This window comes from Gymnoscopelus braueri (assembly GCF_963280865.1).
Source record: "Gymnoscopelus braueri genome assembly, chromosome: 11".
Lineage (NCBI taxonomy): Eukaryota > Metazoa > Chordata > Actinopteri > Myctophiformes > Myctophidae > Gymnoscopelus > Gymnoscopelus braueri.
In genome coordinates this window covers 15,093,358-15,114,390 of record NC_137613.1, presented here as the reverse complement: position 1 = coordinate 15,114,390, position 21,033 = coordinate 15,093,358, and the positions used below count along the sequence as shown (strand labels likewise).

Here is a 21,033-nt window from a genome sequence, read left to right as displayed (position 1 = left end):
AATAGCTAATCTACAAGCACAGTAAATCGGCGATTTTTGGTGCACAACATCGCGCACAACAAAATATAAATCAGGCATCAAATCTCTCTCTCTGCCTCAAATTCAACATTTATCAGCCGTACAACAGAATGTGTTGCCATGTCCATTTGGACGAGGTACAAAAGCGTGTCTACAGTACAATGCCATAACAGATATGACTATAACGTTGAGCTGTTTGAGAGGGAGGAGAGTGCTGCTTACCGTGATCAGCTCCAGCTCAGAGAAGAGCTTCTTAAACTTCCCCGGACATTTCTGCAAAGGAAAATATAAAATGAGAACAGGACAGGATGGATACGATACATGCTGCCGGTATACACATACGCACACACACGCACGCGCGCGCACACACACACACTTACCTCCCAAGTTTGGTTGAGTCTGCTGACTGCTGCTGTGTTGAGGCCCATGATGATGGCAAAGGCTGAGTTCAAATTACGCTGGGCCTTACAGCTACACACACACACACAAAAACACACAGGTTAAGAAATGATATTCATTATGTAGATAGATACTGTGCGTATGAATACATGCATCTATCTACATGTGTCAATGCATCAATGTTTGTGTGTACCTGCTTGTGTCTTTGTGAGCGTGTTTTAGCCTTGTGTATGTGGTTGTTCATGCCAGTTTGAGTCGAGTAATTGCCTTTCTCATTGCATGATCACATGGCCGATCATTATGTTCTGTAAGTATGTTAATTAGGGTTTTCAATGTCACCCGAGTCAGTGGCACCGTGCTTCTTTTCCAATGTGGCAGCATTACTCCCAGAAAGCAAACCAACAAAATATATTTCTGCAGATTTGAAAGCAGCAGTAACTCTGCATTAAATAACGGTGTAAATATACAGTTTTCCCCATCCACAGTGAAAATGTTTGGCATCAGAAGAATTGAATTATGCTACACAAGCAGTATGGAGTGGTTCTATGGTAATGTATGGTCTTGGCTACCATTATTTTTTTACCAAAAGCTGTTCAAATGTTTTGCAGGCAAACTCTATATGCAGTTGTATGGAGTGTGAACTACTTCTTACTTTATCTGTGTTTCAAGTAGGCATGAGGGTGATTAACTATTAGCTGAAACCTACATTTACATATTCATACTAGTTTTAGAGAAAATTTTACTTTGCTATGGAAAAACAACAACTTTTAAATAAGCACACAAAAACAATAGTGACATGGGCTAAACCTATCTATTCACAGCATTATGATTTCATATTAAGCATGTTGCATGTCCAAGAAAGGTTTTTGATCGTAAATCGATTTTAAACGGGCTCATTAATTTGAAACGTATGCTGCTGCATGTTCTCTCTGTGCGTGCAGTAAAATAGCTAGAAAATACATATTTCTGATTGGCGATTGGATCGGATGATCAGCTGATCATGCCACCAAAAAAGAATCACCCATACAAATTCTGATGGGTGCATCCATTCCCCAGCCTGTGTGATTGTCTCTGTAATAGTGTGTGCACAGTATTAGGGCTGGGGCGACATGACTTCTAATCAATATCAGGATTATTTCAAACTTTTGTCTTGATTATGATGATTAATGAACGATTATTCAAAAAGAAAATAGAGACCTACAAGCTCATAATATGTTGCATCACATCGCGTTGTGAGCTTGTAGATCGGCTATTTAAAAATCATTTTTACACCACCATTGTACAACAAAGTATGATCAGACTGATAGATTTAGTTGATTATTTAGTTGAACATTTTCAATCAATTATTCGATTAAACTACATGAGCAAGATTAAGTCGGTTCTAAACGTCGATTTCGATATATGTTCGGTTAATTGCCAGCCCTAGCGTTCGTGTGCATGCAGATGTCCTTACTGCGCGGCGATCTTGATGAACTTCTTGAGCAGCTGCACCCTCTTGCTGAGCGACGGACACATGAGCACCTCGGACATCACCCACTGCTGCACCTCGTTGCAGCGCTGCAGCAGCACGGACAGCGCCCCCGCCTGGCCGCTGCCGGGAGCGCGGCTCAGAGTGTAGTACACCAGCTCCTGCTGCAGGGCCATGACATGACAAAGATCATCACAATCTATTCATTTGCCCGGTGCATTTGCAACATAAATGGTAGGGTAAGTGATTTTCTTTGGTTAAAATAAGTGCTAAATAGCTCTATATTCTGACAGTACTCATTGCTGTTTGTTCAGTAACAGTCTCCATCTCTCCAGCTCTTTAAATGCATTTTCAGGTCGGAATAGCAATTTTATCCAATCAGGATAGAGAACACAGTCAGCCAGGATACAAATTAGAAATTGGAAGTGATGACACTAAGAAATGAGCAGACAAATTTGCAACCGTAACATTATAAAATGAAGCTGATGAATGGGTAAAACTCTCTCCTGATTGGCTGAAATTTTGTCACCTACCTGAACTTTTGTTTCCCTACCTTTAAATATGAGTACACAGCAGAATAAATATGATATATACAGTATCGTTTTGACACTTTTCTACATTTACCATGACATACTGTAGCTACAGTATATACAGTATGTCATGGTAAATGACTGATCATGTACAGTAAAATCCTCCGTGTTAGAGATCTACATTGACATTTTTTGCACTAAAAGCCATGCTTATAGCCTGGCATTGTCAGACTGATCATGTGGGATTCACTCACAAGTTCACGTGTTGTTAGTGAAATCGAGAGTTATGCATATAACTAAGGTTCTACGAATTCCGGATGACCGCCAGAGGCAGTGTTTTCAACACCTGGATATCCATCACGCGCTCGCGTATGGGTCGAATATTAATACCAACAAAGTCACTCGTGACCTGTGTGCACGCACGCCACCTATATAGGGGCGGGGCACACAGCGTTCATCCTCCTGAAATCTTTTCGTCGAGAATGAGATTCCGAGTGACAGTCAACTCTGGCGGTCATCCGGAATTCGTAGAACCTTAGTTATATGCATAACTCTCGTTCTACTTCATTCCTACTGACCGCCAGAGGCAGTGTTTTCAACACCTGGATGACTAATACCAACATAGTCACGAGGAATCTGCGCTTACCGAAGTCGGTTTGCAGATAGAATAAACAGACAACACCACAGCCGTCGCCACAGGATGCGAGACGGCCAGGTTGACTATATATAGGAGCGGGCAAAAGCCCATGAAAGATGAAGCCCATTCGGCTGCATCTCCTGGCCTGCTCCAAGCCTGTATCACTGAGGGAGAGGCTCTGGCAACACCCACGGTCAAGAAAGGCCTTGGGGGAACCTAGAGGCCCCCTGAAGACGTACATTTGCCTGAACGCAGCAATGAAAGTCTCCATTAAGCCAAGGCACAGCTGTGCCCTTCCTCACAGACAAATACAACCAAACTCCAGCCATCACAGCTATGTCCTGCCACAGAGCCCGGACGGGACACAATAGGCAGGTACTAGAATGCAGTTGCTCCACCTCTGGTTGAGGAGCAAACTAACAAATCCATAGGCTAGCTGACGTGAAATGCAGAAAGCCTCTGAGGACGTAAGGAGGGGTCGGCCATATGGTAAACCCAGACCCATCGGAATCCCACTTTAACAGTCTCTGGCAATGGCCAGGGCATGAAGCCCATCTACTCACTTTTGCAGTGAGGACAAAGAATACTAGCAGATAGTCATCTGAGAGCAGCCCGATGTACTGGCTGGGGACAAAGCTTCCAATACCACAGGCAAGCATCATGAAGGCACCCATGCAACCTGTGGGGGCCACACGCGGAGAGCATCTCAATGGTAGAGAGGCTGAACCCTCTATCCACCATCATCCGCAGATATCTAGGGCAGCATAAGCACAGAGCAACGCTCCAACCTATGCAGTGGCCCGTGTCCCTACTAGAGCACAGTCTACACTCGCTGGCGTGCAACGCCCTGGTGTACGATGCACAAAAATCCAGTAATTTTCGGACAATAGTTTTGAATTTCAGTGGTCAATGACGCCGCCGAAGGTTAGGAGTGAGGATGCCACATGCACCTCCCCCCCTAACTGTGACAGGAGATCTTGTCTCTGTGGAGAGGCCAAGGCACTTCATTGAGAAGCTGCAGTAGGCCAGAGCATCTTGCCCTAACGGACTGGTCTGTCCCGGAAGGGAGACCTACAGTCAACAACGCGTTATGCCCTCAAGGCTAACGGTACTACCGCTCTGCCATAGCTATGCCTGTGATCCGAACTGCTATCGGATCCAAGAGGCTTCCAGTGGGAACCATGTCCGCAGCCTGGACTGTACACCCAACAAGCGCATTGCTATGAAATTCGCAAGATGAGGCAAGGTCCACGAAAGGAGCTTCCAAGCCTCCTGCAGAGACTGACTGGGTCAAGCGCCCCAGAAGGCAGACTGTTGACAAATTGTGTTATTGAACACGGCATAAACATCCTGAGGGCCAGGTGCACTGCACGCAGGTCCAGTGCATTAGCGACACTGGCTGGAGACCCACACCATTCTGTTGCAGTCTTGGGGTTCGAAGCCCAAGCCACAAAATATATATGCACATTTGAACATGCGTGACATTTGTCCGCTGTATTTATTTACCCATCCTAGAACTACTAGGAGCCGTGAGCAGCCATTCTCCGGCGCTCATGGGGCAATTAAGGGCTCAGACAGGGGCACACATTGACCCACTTCTGGCCTGGCGTCGAACCCGGGACACCCAGAGGCTCTGGCTCACTACCAAAGTAGACAGTGCCAATTCTCCAATCATGCAAGCAAACGCCTAGAGTGATAGGCGCTGTATAGGCGCTGGATAGGCGCTGGATAGGCGCTGGATAGGCGCTGTGTCTGCGCATCAACACTCGCATGCCGGAGGGCCAGGGCGAGGTAGCCAAGGGAATGTCCAATACGTCACATTCCAGCCGCTGTGGCATGGCTCTAGCAGATCAGAGACTAACACTGTGGCCATGAGCAACGGTCATCCAGCTCGACAGCTTCATCTAGTGACACCACCAGAGAAGCAATGCTCACAGTTTACCGTTTAGGCGTTTAGCAGGCGCTCTTAATCCGGATCGACTTACAGTAAGGTAATGTAAGTAAAGTAAGCAATGTTGGCATCAACCACCAGCCTTAGGTCTAGCCATATTGGGCTGTACTCCCCATGGCTGACAAGTCCTTGGTAAGAGGTTCTGGAACTGGCCCACATGCCAAATCTCATGATGTACGGCACCAAGGGTGTACAATGACGATAGTTGTTGGACGCATCCATCTAGGGCTAGGCCAAGCCGTTATATGGCCAGCTGGGCTATGTACTCTCAACGCTTTCGTCCAGCGACAAGCAGTAGCGGAGTGGGACACACTTACTATGCTGAAGCTATGTTGCGGTGGTCCGCACATGGTTCCTCCAAGCGGCAGAATGGGATACATTCTCAACGCTGACCCCTTTTTCCTTTCGTCCAGCGACAAGCAATAGCGGAGTGGGACACGTACTATGCTGAAGCTACGTTACGGTGGGCCGCACGTGGTTCCTTTCCTTTTCCTCTGGCCAGCGACCAGCAGCAGCGGAGCAAGACATACTCCCAATGCCAGCGGTATATTCCAGTGGGCGCACGCCGCAGTGGCGTGGTACCTCCAAAAGCGGCAGAGCGAGACACTCTCAACGCTAATACTTTCCACTCCTTTCGTCCAGCGACAAGCAGTAGCGGAGCGAGACACACTCCTAATGCTTACGCTATATGGCGGTGGGCCGCCCGCCATGATTTCTCAAAGCGGCAGAGCGAGATGCACTCTCAACGCTAATCCTTTTCCCTTCTGTCGTCCATTGACAAGCAGTAGTGGAGCTACCAGCAGCAGCGGAGCGAGACACACTCCCAATGCTAGCGGTATATTCCAGTGGGCGCACGCCGCAGTGGCGTGGTCCCTCAAAAGCGGCAGAGCGAGATGCACTCTCAACGCTATATCGCTGATCCTTTTCCCTTCTTTCGTCCAGTGACAAGCAGCAGCGGAGCGAGACACTCCCAATGCTAGGGGTATATTCCATTGGGGGGCACACCGCAGTGGCGCTTACAAATGCAAAATACAGCATGCAGCTGGTATAACATGACTGTCAGTCGTTATTCCTTGTGTCTTTTTTTTCCTGTCCAGCCTCATCATGATCTGTGTGCATGGGGATCTCATCTTAAACAAGCTCAGTGCTTAATGAGTTTTCCAATTTAGTAGACCTTGTATTGTGAATTTGTACTTCCATGTACTGCTTTCAATTCAGTGACCCAGAGTTCGTCATCCTGACAATTCCTCTAGCTGAGAAAGCATCCTGAGGGCTCAATGCTAGCATCCCTGTGGGAGGCAAATCAGCCACAACCACGGCCAACCCAGTCGACCTTTCTGCCAGCAGTATGCTGCTGCAATTAGAGCCAATACATTCACAGCCATAGTCTGTGTCAGGCACCATAGTCAGGACATGACCGGCACAAGTAATGGACCTTCCCTTCTGGGACCAGCAATTGTTGCAATAATCCATGGGCAACAGCAACAGAGTGAGACACTCAATACTACTGATGACGTAGCCGTAGCAAAAGCACGAGAATTGTTCAAGCTACAGCGTCAAGTACATATGTACTTGTTAATGTATTGCGTCTTGGACACAATTAACACAATTAACAGTAATGTTAATTAATGTCGTCTTGGACCCCAGGAAGAATAGCTGCTGGTTTCCCTTTTGCCGCAGCTAATGGGGATCCATTGCCAATAAACAAAGCTTATTGATTATCAGTACACAGAGTACAATGTTACTAATATGTAACTTCGTCGTAGCAAGGAGCAAGAACCACTCAAGCCACAGTGTCAAGTCATGTGTCAAGTACCCACAGTATGATAACCAAGTGATGGCAAGCAAGACACACTTGAACCATACCAGTATTATAGTTCCATTTTACTACCAAGCGCAAAGCAGTTTAACCTGAATAGCAGCAGCGAGTCACACTCAAGCTATGATACACACTCAAACTGTGAGGTTAAGCACCCACAGTGGCAGTATTGGCATATCCCTGTATGTCACGGGCAAAATATGCTGCTTAAGTCAGTAGGCTACTCCTGAGCAGCGTTCTACCACTTGACATGTGTTCTGGCGCTCAGGAGCTGGGACATGTAGCACACATCAGCTTGGTAGTGTGTTACTCTCTGAACATAGCACCAAGTACATGCAGTAATAGGTACACAGTATATCGTCCCATAACGACAGAGTGAAGCACACTATGGATGCTAAAAAGCATTATTCTACACTTTGGGCTATTCAAAAATAGCAGATCTACAAGCTCATAGCGCGGCACCAAGTACATGTAGTAATAGGTACACAGTATATCGTCCAATAACGACAGAGTGAAGCACCCTATGGATGCTAAAAAGCATTATTTTACACTTTGGGCTATTCAAAAATAGCAGATCTACAAGCTCATAGCGCGGCACCAAGTACATGTAGTAACAGGTACACATATCGTCCAATAACGACAGAGTGAAGCCCACTATGGATGTCCTTTATTAGCTGCAGCTAAATTATATTTGGACTGGTTAAATTGGGGTTTGAACCAGGGACCTACAGACTTGCAGGTAGACAGTGTACTGACTGAGCCATTGGATAGCAATCAAGCTAACAAGCGCCACCTGTCTGGTAGATAGAATGTCTGCGTCAGAGTGAGAACCACTTCCAGCAAAAACCTTCACAGAAGCGCTCATACAGTGGTGTAAAGTAACTAAGTACATGTACTCAGTACTGTACTTAAGTACAATTTCGAGGTATTTGTACTTTAATGGAGCCCAGTTCTCTGCCACTGCGCTCATTAACGCTTTGGTCGTCTCCTCGAGGCGAAAGAACACCTTCTATGAGACACATTACAGGCGCACTGCAGTGACATTTTCGGTCATTTTATTTTGAAGGTTCAGTCTGAAACGTCGGCTCAACCGACTCTACACCAATCAGAAGGTCCCATCCCTTCAGCTATGGGACGTTGGATCTCAATCACTTCAGCCGTGCGCAACACGGCTAGTGTTTGTTTACAAGTGAGAGAGCGACGGCCAGTGAAGCACGTCGGATATGCTCAAAGCGGCAGAATGGGATACATTCTCAACGCTGAATACTTTCCCCTCTTTTACTTTATTTGTCTGTAAACAGCACAATACATGCACTCACCGTCGCCAATGTACAGCTATGGCTCCATAGTTCAACACAACGGTGGTGCGGGGAAAGCTCACGGTGTTATTGTCGTTAGCTCCAATGCTAGCAAGCAACCGCTAACTCCATTCACCGTCGCACTTTTTTTTTTTCCTTCCTTGTTCCTTTCCGACAGCCCCTATAAACGGGGTAACGTAATTCCATGGTAGCAGGCTACGCAGTCTCTGGAGGACGGACCGTAGTCCGTAGCCCCAACCGTGTTGGTTTACGAAACTTCACGCGCAGCTGCAAGTATCGACCTACGCTTTGGAGGCGAAAAGATGAAAAAGGATGAACGCTGTGTGCCCCGCCCCTATATAGGTGGCGTGCGTGCACACAGGTCACGAGTGACTTTGTTGGTATTAATATTCGACCCATACGCGAGCGCGTGATGGATATCCAGGTGTTGAAAACACTGCCTCTGGCGGTCAGTAGGAATGAAGTAGAACCCCCGTGATCAGTCTGGCAATGCCAGGCTACTATTCTATACCTTAGTGTACTACAATGTCGCAAAGCAAAAATAGCTGATCTACAAAATAGCCATTTCACCAGCTGTATTTTTTTTAAAAGTGCAATATGTAGTGGATGTACGTGTTCTGGTGGTCTAAATTCTTATTGTATGTATGAATTATGGATGTTTTTATTTGACGACAGACTATGACGGACCTAACAGTTTATGGCATAATGATGCTGCATCTGTATTTCTTTGTTGATGCTGCTACAGTATATGATTTTAAGTGGATGCACTAAACAACATCTTATCTTATATTTTGGGCTATAACGGCAGTTTAAAAGTGGTTAAATGGACACTGAGCATTTTGCTTTGTGCAGAGGGCTTTCTGCATCTCCAGCCCTCCAGTTAACAACATAATAAATGTTTCATGTTTATGTTCTTGCCATTTCCATACAACAGATATAAATTAATCATTACGTGTGTGTGTGTGTGTGGGCCAGTGTGCGTGTTTGTCTGTATGTGCATAATGTGTGTGCAAAGTCATCTTGTGTTTGTGAGTGTATTCGTGTCTTATCCATCAACTTATTATTCATTTTTATGTGTGTGTGTATCTGTACTGTACTGTATTTATGTATGTGAGTGCACTTCTCTATGTATTGTATGTGTGTGTGTGTATGTGTGTGTATGTGTGTGTATGTCTATGTATTGTCTATGTATTGTATGTGTGTGTGTGTGTGTGTGTGTGTGTGTGTGTGTGTGTGTGTGTGTGTGTGTGTACGTCTATGTATTGTATGTGTGCAGTACGTGTGTGTGTGTGTGTGTGTGTGTGTGTGTGTGTGTGTGTGTGTGTATTGTATGAGCGTATGTGCGTGTACTGTATGTCTCTATGTACTGTATGTGTGTGTGTGTGTGTGTGTGTGTGTGTGTGTGTGTGTGTGTGTGTGTGTGTGTGTGTGTGTGTGTGCGTGTGCGTGCTTGCTTGCGTCTCTATGTATTCTAATGTGTATACGTAAGTCTTGTGTTGCGATCTAATCCGTAGATTGATTGCAACTATCTACAGTAAGGATATTAAGTGCTTGTATCGCAGCGTGAGTATTAGATTCCTGTCAGGTTGATAAGTGGTCTGGCATTTCACAATACATATTTGAGTGATGTTCTGGATGGACCTGTAACGAGATGGAGGAGACGATGCTTCTTGTATCCGTGATCTGTATCCTGAAACACTCGTTTCTCAAGTTTGTGCATCTGCTATTGTTTGCGTTCTAGAATTTCTCGTTGAACGTGAACGCAAATAAAGATGTTAAATGTGTGCCTCGTAGACGGAGTTGAAGAGGCTCCAGTCCAGGAGTGTGAGAGAGTACGTCTCTAAGGGGCCGTGTCCACTGAGGCTTTCTCCCCCCGCCTGAAAACGCCAAGGCGCTTTGCCTAAAAATGCTTCCAAACGCCTGAGTTGAAAATATTTTCAGCTCTCAGCAAGCAGAGAAAAACATTGCAAGCGCAAAGTAAATGCTCAGCACCTCATCGCACTGCTAGGGCTTCTAAAAACGTGGCGCTAACCAATTCAAAGCACACGCTGAGCTCAGAAAAACAATGTGTCCATAGATTGGAATAAAGGGAGGTTCCATCCATTTATCCATCGATTGATTGCAGCTACCTCTATTTGAGTGATGTTCTGGATTGACCTGTAACGACTGTGTTTGTTTGAGTGTGTGTGTGTGTGTGTGTGTGTGTGTGTGTGTGTGTGTGTGTGTGTGTGTGTGTGTGTGTGTGTGTGTGTGTGTGTGTACAGTACCTCATGTATGGAGTTGAACAGGCTCCAGTCCAGCAGTGTGAGGGCGGCCGCCACGTCCCAGGTGTTCATCCCCAGCAAACGCACCGTCCTCCTGCACAGCTCTGCACTGTCTGTGAGAGGAGGCTGCACACACACGCACACACACACACACACACACACACACACAATAAATAGACACATTAATTCCAGTGGTGATTGAACATAAGTATACTCAATTAAATAGTACATTTTCTTATTTTTAAGTATCAATGCATTGCTGTATTGTTTTACTTTCCCCAAAACAAGTTTAACAAAATTCAGACATTTCCCCCCCAAAAAAACTTCCCTAACAGTTCAGGGGGCCTGAAGAAGACAACTTGTTGTTCGACACCATAATAACTTTTGTTTGCACATTTAATTATTCGGAGCAGCAGCTGTAGTTTGTGCGTACTTGTTTTATTTATTCTTAGAGAGTTCCCTGAAGAAGACCTATTCCAGGTTGAAACGTTGGTATTTCTTTAAATAAATCCTGCATCGTGGCTATGAGTGTGCGGTCTTTTCTTCACTTTTCGGACTTGTTTTATTCTTAGAAACTGTTTACTGTTTGTCCTGTACCAACGACTATTTTGTCTGTCCAGGTGGAAACCTCATTATGTCCAAAACAGTTAGGCCTATACTTTTCAGGATTCAAATAAAAAAATAGCTAAAGTAGCAGATCTACAAGCTCAAAACGCAGAGCTCTGCTACTTTTGGTGTGACGTTGCAGTATGATCGAGTAGGGCGTTAATTTACGAAAAAAATAACACACCAAAAGTTAAAATATTGACTTATAGAGGTTTCTGCCCAGACAGCAACGATTTGCATGAGCAACAACAATCTCTTCCATGTACTGTACCATGATCTCTGTGAGGTCTCTGCGACAGGCCACCAGCCTGCCCTGGGGAGTCAACGACTCTGAGTAAACACAGTCACTGGAGTGTAACAACCTCCTCTCTGCGCGCGCGCGCACACACACACACACACACACACACACACACACACACACACACACACACACACACACACACACACACACACACACACACACACACACACACACACACACACACACACACACACACACACACACACACACACACACACACACACACACACACACACACAGGAAATAAGGAAGAGGGAAACAGTCAGAGAAAAGTAATAATTAAATCAGTTTATCAACATAAGGCCTCTCAAGGCATAAATGTTTTTTTGTCCCTGATAATGTACATTGACGAAAAACTCAATGCCAAACACAAAACGCTATGGCATTGGGGTTAACCTTTCAAGTACTTAAGACACCAATGAAATAGATACATTAGAACATAATGGAACAAAAATTTAAAATGTGCACATTTCATAGAAAGGTTCTGCCTAGTGGAGTAATTCATTGGTTCTCGACCTTGTCAGTCCGCGACCCCCTAAAGTAATCATATTTGAACTGGGGACCCGCCCCAAAAAATCATATTTGAACTGGGGACTCTCAAAACCCTGACAAGCACTTGGAATTGTAGGAACTGAGGCATTACATTTCGTTTGACTCGGTTCCACAGATAAATATTGTGAAAATAGCTGATCTGAGGCGTTGTGAGCATGTAAATCAGCTATTTTCACAAGTTGTGCCCCTTTCTTAGGCAATATTTAACACTTTGGCCAATGTTTGACCATTTCTAAAGTATAGTTTGTTGATTACATTTGACGCAATGACATTTTTCATTTCAGAGGTACAAAGAAGTCTTAAAAGTTCTTAAATTGTTACTTTAGAAATGTGCAGATGCCCTGTATACACTTATACTGCATGTTGGATTGTTTACAGTTAAGTAAGAAAACAATATTGCACTTTAAGCAAATCAACTGGGGACCGCCCCAAAAAAATCACTTCGGGGACCCCCCTGGGGGTACTGACCCACAGGTTGAGAACCACTGGAGAAATTAGTATTTTTTGACAGTATGTATGTATACCTCCGGTGTGTGAAACCACAGCGAGCACCATCTCCTCCTCTGCTCTGTCCATCTTCAGACCCACAATCCTTAGCAGCTCCTGTGCTTCCAGCGAGGAGTACGTGTGGACGCTCAGGTACGAGTCAGAACTAACATGCACACGACAAATCACTGGAAAACACACAGAACAATTACAGTTAAACTTTAGCTCAGTCATTTTTCTCCAACAACTCCTTACATAACATCACTATACTTCAGTTTACCAGTACAACCACAGTATTCTACTGTTAGCCGCTAGGAGACCAGTACAACAACAGTCTACTTCCAGTTGGCCAATGGTGAAGTTGGTGACATCAATTTATGAGCAATTCTCTGCAATCCAGTATGTGCGATTGTGCGTGTGCGTGTCTGTGTCTGTGTCTGTGTGTGTGTGTGTGTGTGTGTGTGTGTGTGTGTGTGTGTGTGTGTGTGCATTAATCACCCTCTCTATTCTCAGTCTGTGAGCTGCGTAGCTGTAGGCAATTCTCCTTCAAACTCAACTGCTGGTACAGTGTCTTACTCTGAGAGAGTGAGAGAGAGAGAGAGAGAGGGGGGGGGGGGCATTATACCATCTAATATATAAATAATTAATATCTAGAATCAATTCAGCAACAGTTTATAAAGTAAACATATGGGTTACAGATGGATTCGTGCAGTTTGTCTTACTTTCTGGCTTGGAGGGCAGTCGTCCACTGTGCTGCAAGAAACAAACACACACAGACGATTATAATCACTAACACAGAGAAAATAATGTCTCTTCACGCGCGCACACACACACACACACACACACACACACACACACACACACACACACACACACACACACACACACACACACACACACACACACACACACACACACACACACACACACACACACACACACACACACACACACACACACACACACACACACACAAGGTGCTCTTAACCCAGAGCGACTTACAGTAAGCAAGGAAAACACGAGGTAATACATCAAATACATAGTAATATAGGATCATACAGTGGTACTGTGGTAATACTGTAGGTAAACCAAGAACCTATCATCAGTCTAAACCGTATAATATAAAAATATATACAGTATATAATAATAATCTGTACATTGAAACTATACAAACTAGGATGCCAGCTCAACAAATGAACCTGGCTGGCATCTGTCTACATAACATAATATCTAAATGACATTTTAACACACACTTACTGTCTGCGGCGTAGAAGCTTTTGAAATTCCTTGAGGTCTTTCTCCAACGTAGGAAACTCATAGAGGTCCTCTAACACACACCTGTACAGAGTCTGAGAGAGACACACACACACACACACACACACACACACACACACACACACACAGATGAGAGATATTAACAGACAGAAACTATATGATACCCATGTACAGTACAGTACCTCACAGAAGCAAAGATTTGAGTTACAAATGTTCGCTTTAAAAACATTTATATTCAAAGATTCGCAAAACATTTCGTAATTTTTCAAAAATAGCAGCTCTACAAGCTCATAGCGCTCAAGCATGAGCTTGTAGGTCTGCTATTTTTGAATAGCCAAAGAAATCTAAAATGACACAGATGCGTTCCAGGATTGAACGGGTTAAGCCATATATACTTTGTCGTTTGTAAAACTAATATAACAATTTTGGAAAATGTATGGAAATGTTTGAACATTTGCCAGAAATATGGATGACTAATGTTGTAGTACACAGTGAGCGTACACATTTTACAGAAGAGATGAGAGATATAAGGGTCATAGTGTGATGATCTGAGTTGGACTCCAAATCCACACCGCGTTTTGAGCACACGATTCGTTGTCCTGCTCCATGTTCTGTATAGAAAGCACCCCCACGTTTTGACAACTGCACTGTGGTGGGTAGCTTACATTCACAACAAAATACTACAGGGGGTGTAGCAGAGTGAAGGTGTAGCTTACAAACGTGTGTGTGTGTGTGTGTGTGTGTGTGTGTGTGTGTGTGTGTGTGTGTGTGTGTGTGTGTGTGTGTGTGTGTGTGTGTGTGTGTGTGTGTGTGTGTACTGTGTAAGAATGCATGAATGAATGAACATTTTATTTCCGTGTCAGGACAATGTCTTGACCTATCCCCACATGGGGGGGATTATCAGACACACCAATTAAAACACAAAACATTCCAGTGATTAGGATAAGGATAATTCCTTTTACCAGGACGTTCATGAAAGTCCTTGCGGGCTTGTTTCCAATGAGGGCCTGTGAGCAATTAGGGGTTAAGAGTCTTGCTCAGGGACAAATTTCATTTCATCGACACATATGCTGGCGTGGCCTGGAATCGTACCTGGGGCAACCAGGGCCTCTGGCTCCCTAGGCGGGCTCACTAACCACTCAGCTATGGCCGCCCCATAAACAAGAGTATATACAGTACATACATTCATACATACAGACCTGCTCATAGAATATGACAAAATAAAAATAAGTGAAAGTTCAGCTATTATAAGTCCCCCTTTACTTCTCCTCCTATCCCACGCTTTAAAAATATATTCAGAAAATGCAATAATATGATAAAAAAGAGCTTATATTTGCGTGTGTGTGTGTGTGTGTGTGTGTGTGTGTGTGTGTGTGTGTACACATAATGAAGGCATACATTTCAGCATTTATTCCACAGCATGCTTTGGGGAGCAACATTAATGCCCTTTACAACTTGTGCACACACACGCACGCACACACACACACACACACACACACACACACACACACACACACACACACACACACACACACACACACACACACACACACACACACACACACACACACACACACACACACACACACACACACACACACACACACACACACACACACACACACACACACACACACACACACACACACACACACACAACCTTAGCACTGTCATTGACCCAAAGTGGAGCTCCCATCCCATCTCAGCTCCCTTACTCCCTCGTCTGTTGCTAGGCAACGATCACCTGGGCTACACTTTTTTCCATTTGAGATTATACCCATGCCAACCCTCACACTCTGGTTTCCATGGCAACCCTGCACAGAGCAACGTACTGCTGGGTTACGGAGGGACAAGTGATCGCTGTGTGTTGCTATAACGTGTGCACAAAATTGTGAAAATAGCAGGTCTGCAAGCTCACAACGTGTCGCGTTGTGAGCTTGTAGATCTGCTATTTTCACTACCTTTGTGTGACACTCTTGTATGATAAAGTAGGGCAATAATTTATGAAAAAACATAAAAAGTTGGAGGTATGAGTTTTTTTTGCCTACAATATGCAGTATGTGTACGCATTGATTATATTCTTAGCGATTATTCTATCAATTACTTTTTCGATTAATCAAATAATCGGGAAGCGCATTTAAAAAACTAATATATATATTATATTTTCTACATGTTTCGTGTGTATGTCTGTGTGTCTGTGTCTGTGTCTGTGTCTGTGTGTGTGTGTGTGTACGAGCATTATACGTGCACAATAATGTCTGCATCGGTATGTGTTAAAGGGAGGGTGACTTCTAAACATTTAAATGCTAAAAACATCAACAAAAATGTTAAACGTCTACAAGAAATCTCTGGCTATTTAAACAGAGCAAAGAAAAAGCGATCTCTCACGTGATAACGTGGGTGTAATGTACGTGACTTTGAGATAGTGAGTTGGTTTACTCCCAACGGCACTGGAGCGAGGCAAACCTCATTTAAGGTTTAAACACCCAGACAGTGTCATCGAGGGATGATAGCGGCAGTGATGATATCAGCAGAGAGCCTGACTTGCTCATCACAGCGAACATCAATACAGTACTTTCACTGTGGAAAACCTGAGACAAAACTCTGCAAGAATGTGTGACCAAGGTAGAGAGTGTCAAAATGATCAGCCTGATCAACGATCTGTGTAATTTTTAGATTTCTTTGGCTATTAAAAAATTGCAGATAAACAAGCTCATAGCATGGCACAGAGTGACGCGCTATGAGCATGTACTGTAGATCTGCAATTCTTTAGAAAAATTGCTAAAATCTTTAGTTTGCATATATATATATATATATATATATATATATATCGATTTTTTTAAAGCGAACATTTGTAAGTCAAATCTCTGCTTCTGGGGGATTCTACAAACATCTTCTAAATCCTAACAGGTTTCTGAAAAACGTATGTTTCTATATCAGTGGTTCTCAAACTCTTTCATGTCAAGGACCTCCCAAATTATATGTATTTGGCCGCGGACCCCCCCATCTCAAAATATTTAGTTCCAGGGACCCCCACCAGAAGCAAAGATTTGAGTTACAAATGTTTGCTTAAAAATATATATATTCAAAGATTTGCACACATTTTCATGATTTTTCAAAAAAATACCAGCATAGCAGCTCAAGCTCATATAGTGTGGCACTCTGTGCCGCGATATGAGCTAGAATATCTGCTATTTTTGAATAGCCAAATTTTTTTTAAATGACACAGATGGCGGATTTCACTGTGGAAAACGTGTAACAAAACTCTGCAAGAATGTGTGACCAAGGTCACGAAAAAACACAAAAAGTTAGAATATGGAGATAAGAGGTTTCTGCCCGACAGCAACAACATACGATGTCTTTTCTCCCCCCCCCACCCAGTAGAACATAAGAATATGAATTGTGCCCCCGAGTATGAATTGTATGTATTTTTTCCCCACTATTTTGTTGGTGTTCATGTCTTACCAGCCGTAGGATTAATTCATACAGAGCACTAAATGTCTTGTTTTGAATTGATAATAGTGCCCGCTAACTTATTATGGAGAGTCGATTACAGTGGATTATATGAGCGTTGTTCCTGAACGCTTGGGCCCGTTGTCTCTGCTCCCTGCTGAGGAGACCATTCAGCTCCCTGCGGGAGGGGAGGGCTGAGATGCAGTTAATGGAGACATTGGCTGACAAATAGGCTTTGGTACTCAGGGAAGAGAGAGACACACACACACACACACACACACACACACACACACACACACACACACACACACACACACACACACACACACACACACACACACACACACACACACACACACACACACACACACACACACACACACACACACACACACACACACACACACACACACACACACACACACACAAAGCCAGAGAGAGAGTAAGAAACAGAGAAGTGAGTGTGACATATTACGTCCCAACACTCCTCTGATGTTTCATCTCAGGTAAAAAGACAACAACACCCTGAAACCATGATGGAGCCATCAGAGAGAGACAGAGAGAGAGAGAGAACGGCTGATGAAGAGAGAGACTGAACAAGAGAGAGGAGGGAGTGGGAGAAAGATGAGGAGAAACAGAGCGATAAAGGTAGAATCAGGATAAAGGTAGAAGAGAGACCGACACAGAGAAAAAGAGAGAAATGGACCAAGAGAGTAATGGAGACAAAGAGAAAATATGGAGAGAGAGACAGAAAGATGCAGAGAGGAGAGAGAGAGAGGAAGAGAGAGAGATGGAGGGAGAAAGGGAAAGACGCAGAGAAAGAGAAACCTAGCTAAACACTTCTTGAGTTGTAAAAATGGACCCTTCTGGGTCACAGTTCAATGAACCCTCATATATTTCACTGTGCAGATCAGTGGTTCTCATAGTGGGGTCCTGGGACAAAACATTTTCAGCTGGGGGGTCCGCGGCCAAATAAATATCAATTAGGGGGGTCCTTTTATCCTTTCCTTGTTCTGCCTTTATTTTGATAGGAAAGTAGACTGACAGGAAACAGGGGGAGAGATGGGGGGGTGACACGCAGCAAAAGTCGTCGGGGACGGGAGTCGAACCCGCTACACGCTGTCAAGGTGCCCAGACAGTTACGCCAACAGTCCGGGCCAATTAGGGGGGTCCTTGACACGAAAAAGTTTGAGAACCAATGGTGCAGATGACATCATGTACGTGAAGGGGGCGGGGCATACCTTCATGAAGCTCTTGACGTGCTCCTCCTCTCGCAGGAAGTCCTTGTAGAGGCGGCTCCAGTGGGACACCAGCTGCAGCACCTTGCGCTTCCTGAAGAGGGCGTCCTTGCCCTCCTCCTGGCCGCGGCACCGGCCACTGCTGTAGGTGAGGACCAGTCAAGGGAGACACACCAAGGTGAATGGTGTTTGGGGGACGGGCAAGGGGGGGGACGGGCACCACACACGAGGTGGGATACTCAAGTGTGTGTGTGTGTGTGTGTGTGTGTGTGTGTGTGTGTGTGTGTGTGTGTGTGTGTGTGTGCATACTTCTATTACTATACTTGTGAGGAATATGTTTTTATAAATACATTGTTGAGGAGAATTTTCCTGATCCTCACAAGAGAAATGGTTGCTTAACTGGTTAAAAAAAGATTTTAGATTCCAGTTAGGAAGAGATTGAGGTTAGGGGTTAGAGATTAGGCATTTAGAGGTTAGGTTTAGCTGTACAGTAAGGATATTGTCCCAGCAGGGCCTGACACAGGTCTTTGGTGGACATGAACACCAGGTAGGTCAACAGGAAGTCATCCAACAGCGTCTCTGGAAGACAAGAAGAAACTTCATCAGACATTTGTCAGTTGTTGGCCGTGACAGACTGATCACGTGGGATCACTCACAAATTCGCCAGACTGACTCAACTGGCCCCTCGCTGGCCAAACAGGCTACCAAAGCTTTTCCATTTACAGTGTGTAATCCACCCCAACAAAAGTAGACTACATGTCCCTATAATGGACACAAAGACATGTTCCATATGTAGCTCTAAGCGTGAGCTCAATGAGGAAGATCTCTCTCTTTCTCACGCTTTCATCTTTATTGCAGGGTACGCTCCGAAAACCTCCTTTCATTCACAGCTTCAAAATGTGAGCACTTCTAGCTCAATCTGCAGTCAGCCAATCAGGTCGATTGAGCTCCGTCTTTAAATATCACTGCCTCTGAACCTATCGTTCTCTTTTCAGCAAAGCGACGAGCAACCTGCCTCCATCACCAACCCCACCTTCTCAATTGTCTAGAGCAGTGGTTTTCAACCCTTTTCATATCAAGGTCCATTATTTATTCGGCATTAGAGCCACGGTCCACCGTTTGATGAGACTCTCAGACCCAAAACGTAGAATATTTTGTGATCGTTGGATAAGATTTTGTCCACAATTCCATGCTGTGTTGATGTTGGTAACATAGGAGAGATAACAGGCAAATGTTGATCAAAATAATAATTATTCTACATTCTCTAATTGTGTAGACTTCTTGTAAATTAAGTAATGCAGATGTTTAACAATAATTTATCTCTTGAGAGCGTAAAATGAAACCAAATGGACCCTTACGGGTTCATTTGGTTTCATTTTACGCTCTCAAGAGTTAAAGATCTACAAGAGTCCATTTCGTTACCAACTCTCCATCATTTAGCTGGGGACCACCTGGATGTCCCTCAAGGACCACTGGTGGTCCCCGGACCACTGGTTGAGAGCCACTGGTCTAGAGTTGAGAAGGAAGGAGGTTCATCTGCACTGTCTCACCACCAGCGTCTATAGACTCCAGGCGGGGGGTCTTCTCTCTATTAAAAGCTAATCTTATACATTAAATGTTAACGATGAGTCTAATCGCCAAAATGTTTTATCTTTTATTCAATGAAACTTTTCGTTTTGCATCAACTTGATCTCTCCTTTATTGAAATACTCTTGGCTCGTTACAAACCTCAGAAACTGTGTGTGTGTGTGTGTGTGTGTGTGTGTGTGTGTGTGTGTGTGTGCTCGTGTGCGTGTGTGTGTGTGAATGTGTTTGCACCAAGCTCAGCAGGTGAGAAGCGAAAACAAAACGGCTCCCGAGGCACATGGCTAAATGAGCCGTTGTCGGCAGGCAAGGGCTGTGCTGCGTCAAACACCTTCCCTGGGAAAACGTGTGTGACCCAAATATGGTTCCAGGGGGCCACAGAGCGAGGCGAATCCATTATAGAGGAACTCGAGCGGAGCGCCTCGCCATCAATAATTCATCAGCCCCGCATTTCCCTGTAGAAAGACTTTTTTTCCCTTTCTTTCTCACAGAGTGATGCCTATTTCTCTCACCTGCTTTGTTTATACCTCTCTACCTTTTTTTCAGTGGTGTAAGTAACTAAGTACATTTACTCAAGTACTGTACTTAAGTACAATTTTGTACAAATGTGAAAACTTGAAATGGGACATTCTGCCTAATGAGTACTTTTACTCTTGGTACTTTAACACATTGGGTGCCAAAACCGTATATATACGGTTTTGGCCATACTAACGTTGAGTGCCAAAACCGTTTTTTTTCCTTCACAGCAACAGGAAATATCACTCCTACAAGATTTTGACTCCAATCCACCTCCTGGTTAACTTATGACTTCAAAAACCTGTATCTCGGCTCCTGTGCACTTTTTTTTTTTACAATGTTAATTTAACTATTTTCAACTGGCTGCAACTATGGAATGGATTTCCGAATGTTTTTAATTTTTTCCCCCCGATTGTACGAGACCTGTATGTGTGTAATGAGGGGATCACCGTGAGGACGGTGATCACTGAAAATATTTTGTGACTACTTGAAAAAGGTTCAAAATTAAAAAAAAAAAATGGCACTCACAAGGTATAATATTTTAATAAACCTTGTAAGTACATTATGATGCCAATACTTTTGTACTTTTACTCAATTACAGAGTTTTACTTGTAACA

The 21,033-nt window shown here is 44.2% G+C and overlaps 1 protein-coding gene across 2 annotated transcripts in view; it reads right to left on the bottom strand.

The window, feature by feature from the left end:
* The window catches only part of rapgef5a (Rap guanine nucleotide exchange factor (GEF) 5a), an 81,589-nt gene that overhangs the window by 2,992 nt on the left and 57,564 nt on the right, over positions 1–21,033 (bottom strand). For both annotated transcript variants that reach the window (XM_080443029.1, XM_080443030.1), the window contains exons 12-22: positions 18,817–18,895; positions 18,320–18,464; positions 13,608–13,699; positions 13,073–13,103; positions 12,849–12,927; positions 12,389–12,538; positions 11,283–11,380; positions 10,409–10,531; positions 1,871–2,049; positions 399–489; positions 241–291 (exon numbers count right to left, since the gene is read on the bottom strand). In XM_080443029.1, the coding sequence (XP_080299155.1) occupies positions 241–291; positions 399–489; positions 1,871–2,049; positions 10,409–10,531; positions 11,283–11,380; positions 12,389–12,538; positions 12,849–12,927; positions 13,073–13,103; positions 13,608–13,699; positions 18,320–18,464; positions 18,817–18,895 (1,118 nt within the window). The remainder of the gene's footprint in view (positions 1–240; positions 292–398; positions 490–1,870; positions 2,050–10,408; positions 10,532–11,282; positions 11,381–12,388; positions 12,539–12,848; positions 12,928–13,072; positions 13,104–13,607; positions 13,700–18,319; positions 18,465–18,816; positions 18,896–21,033) is intronic.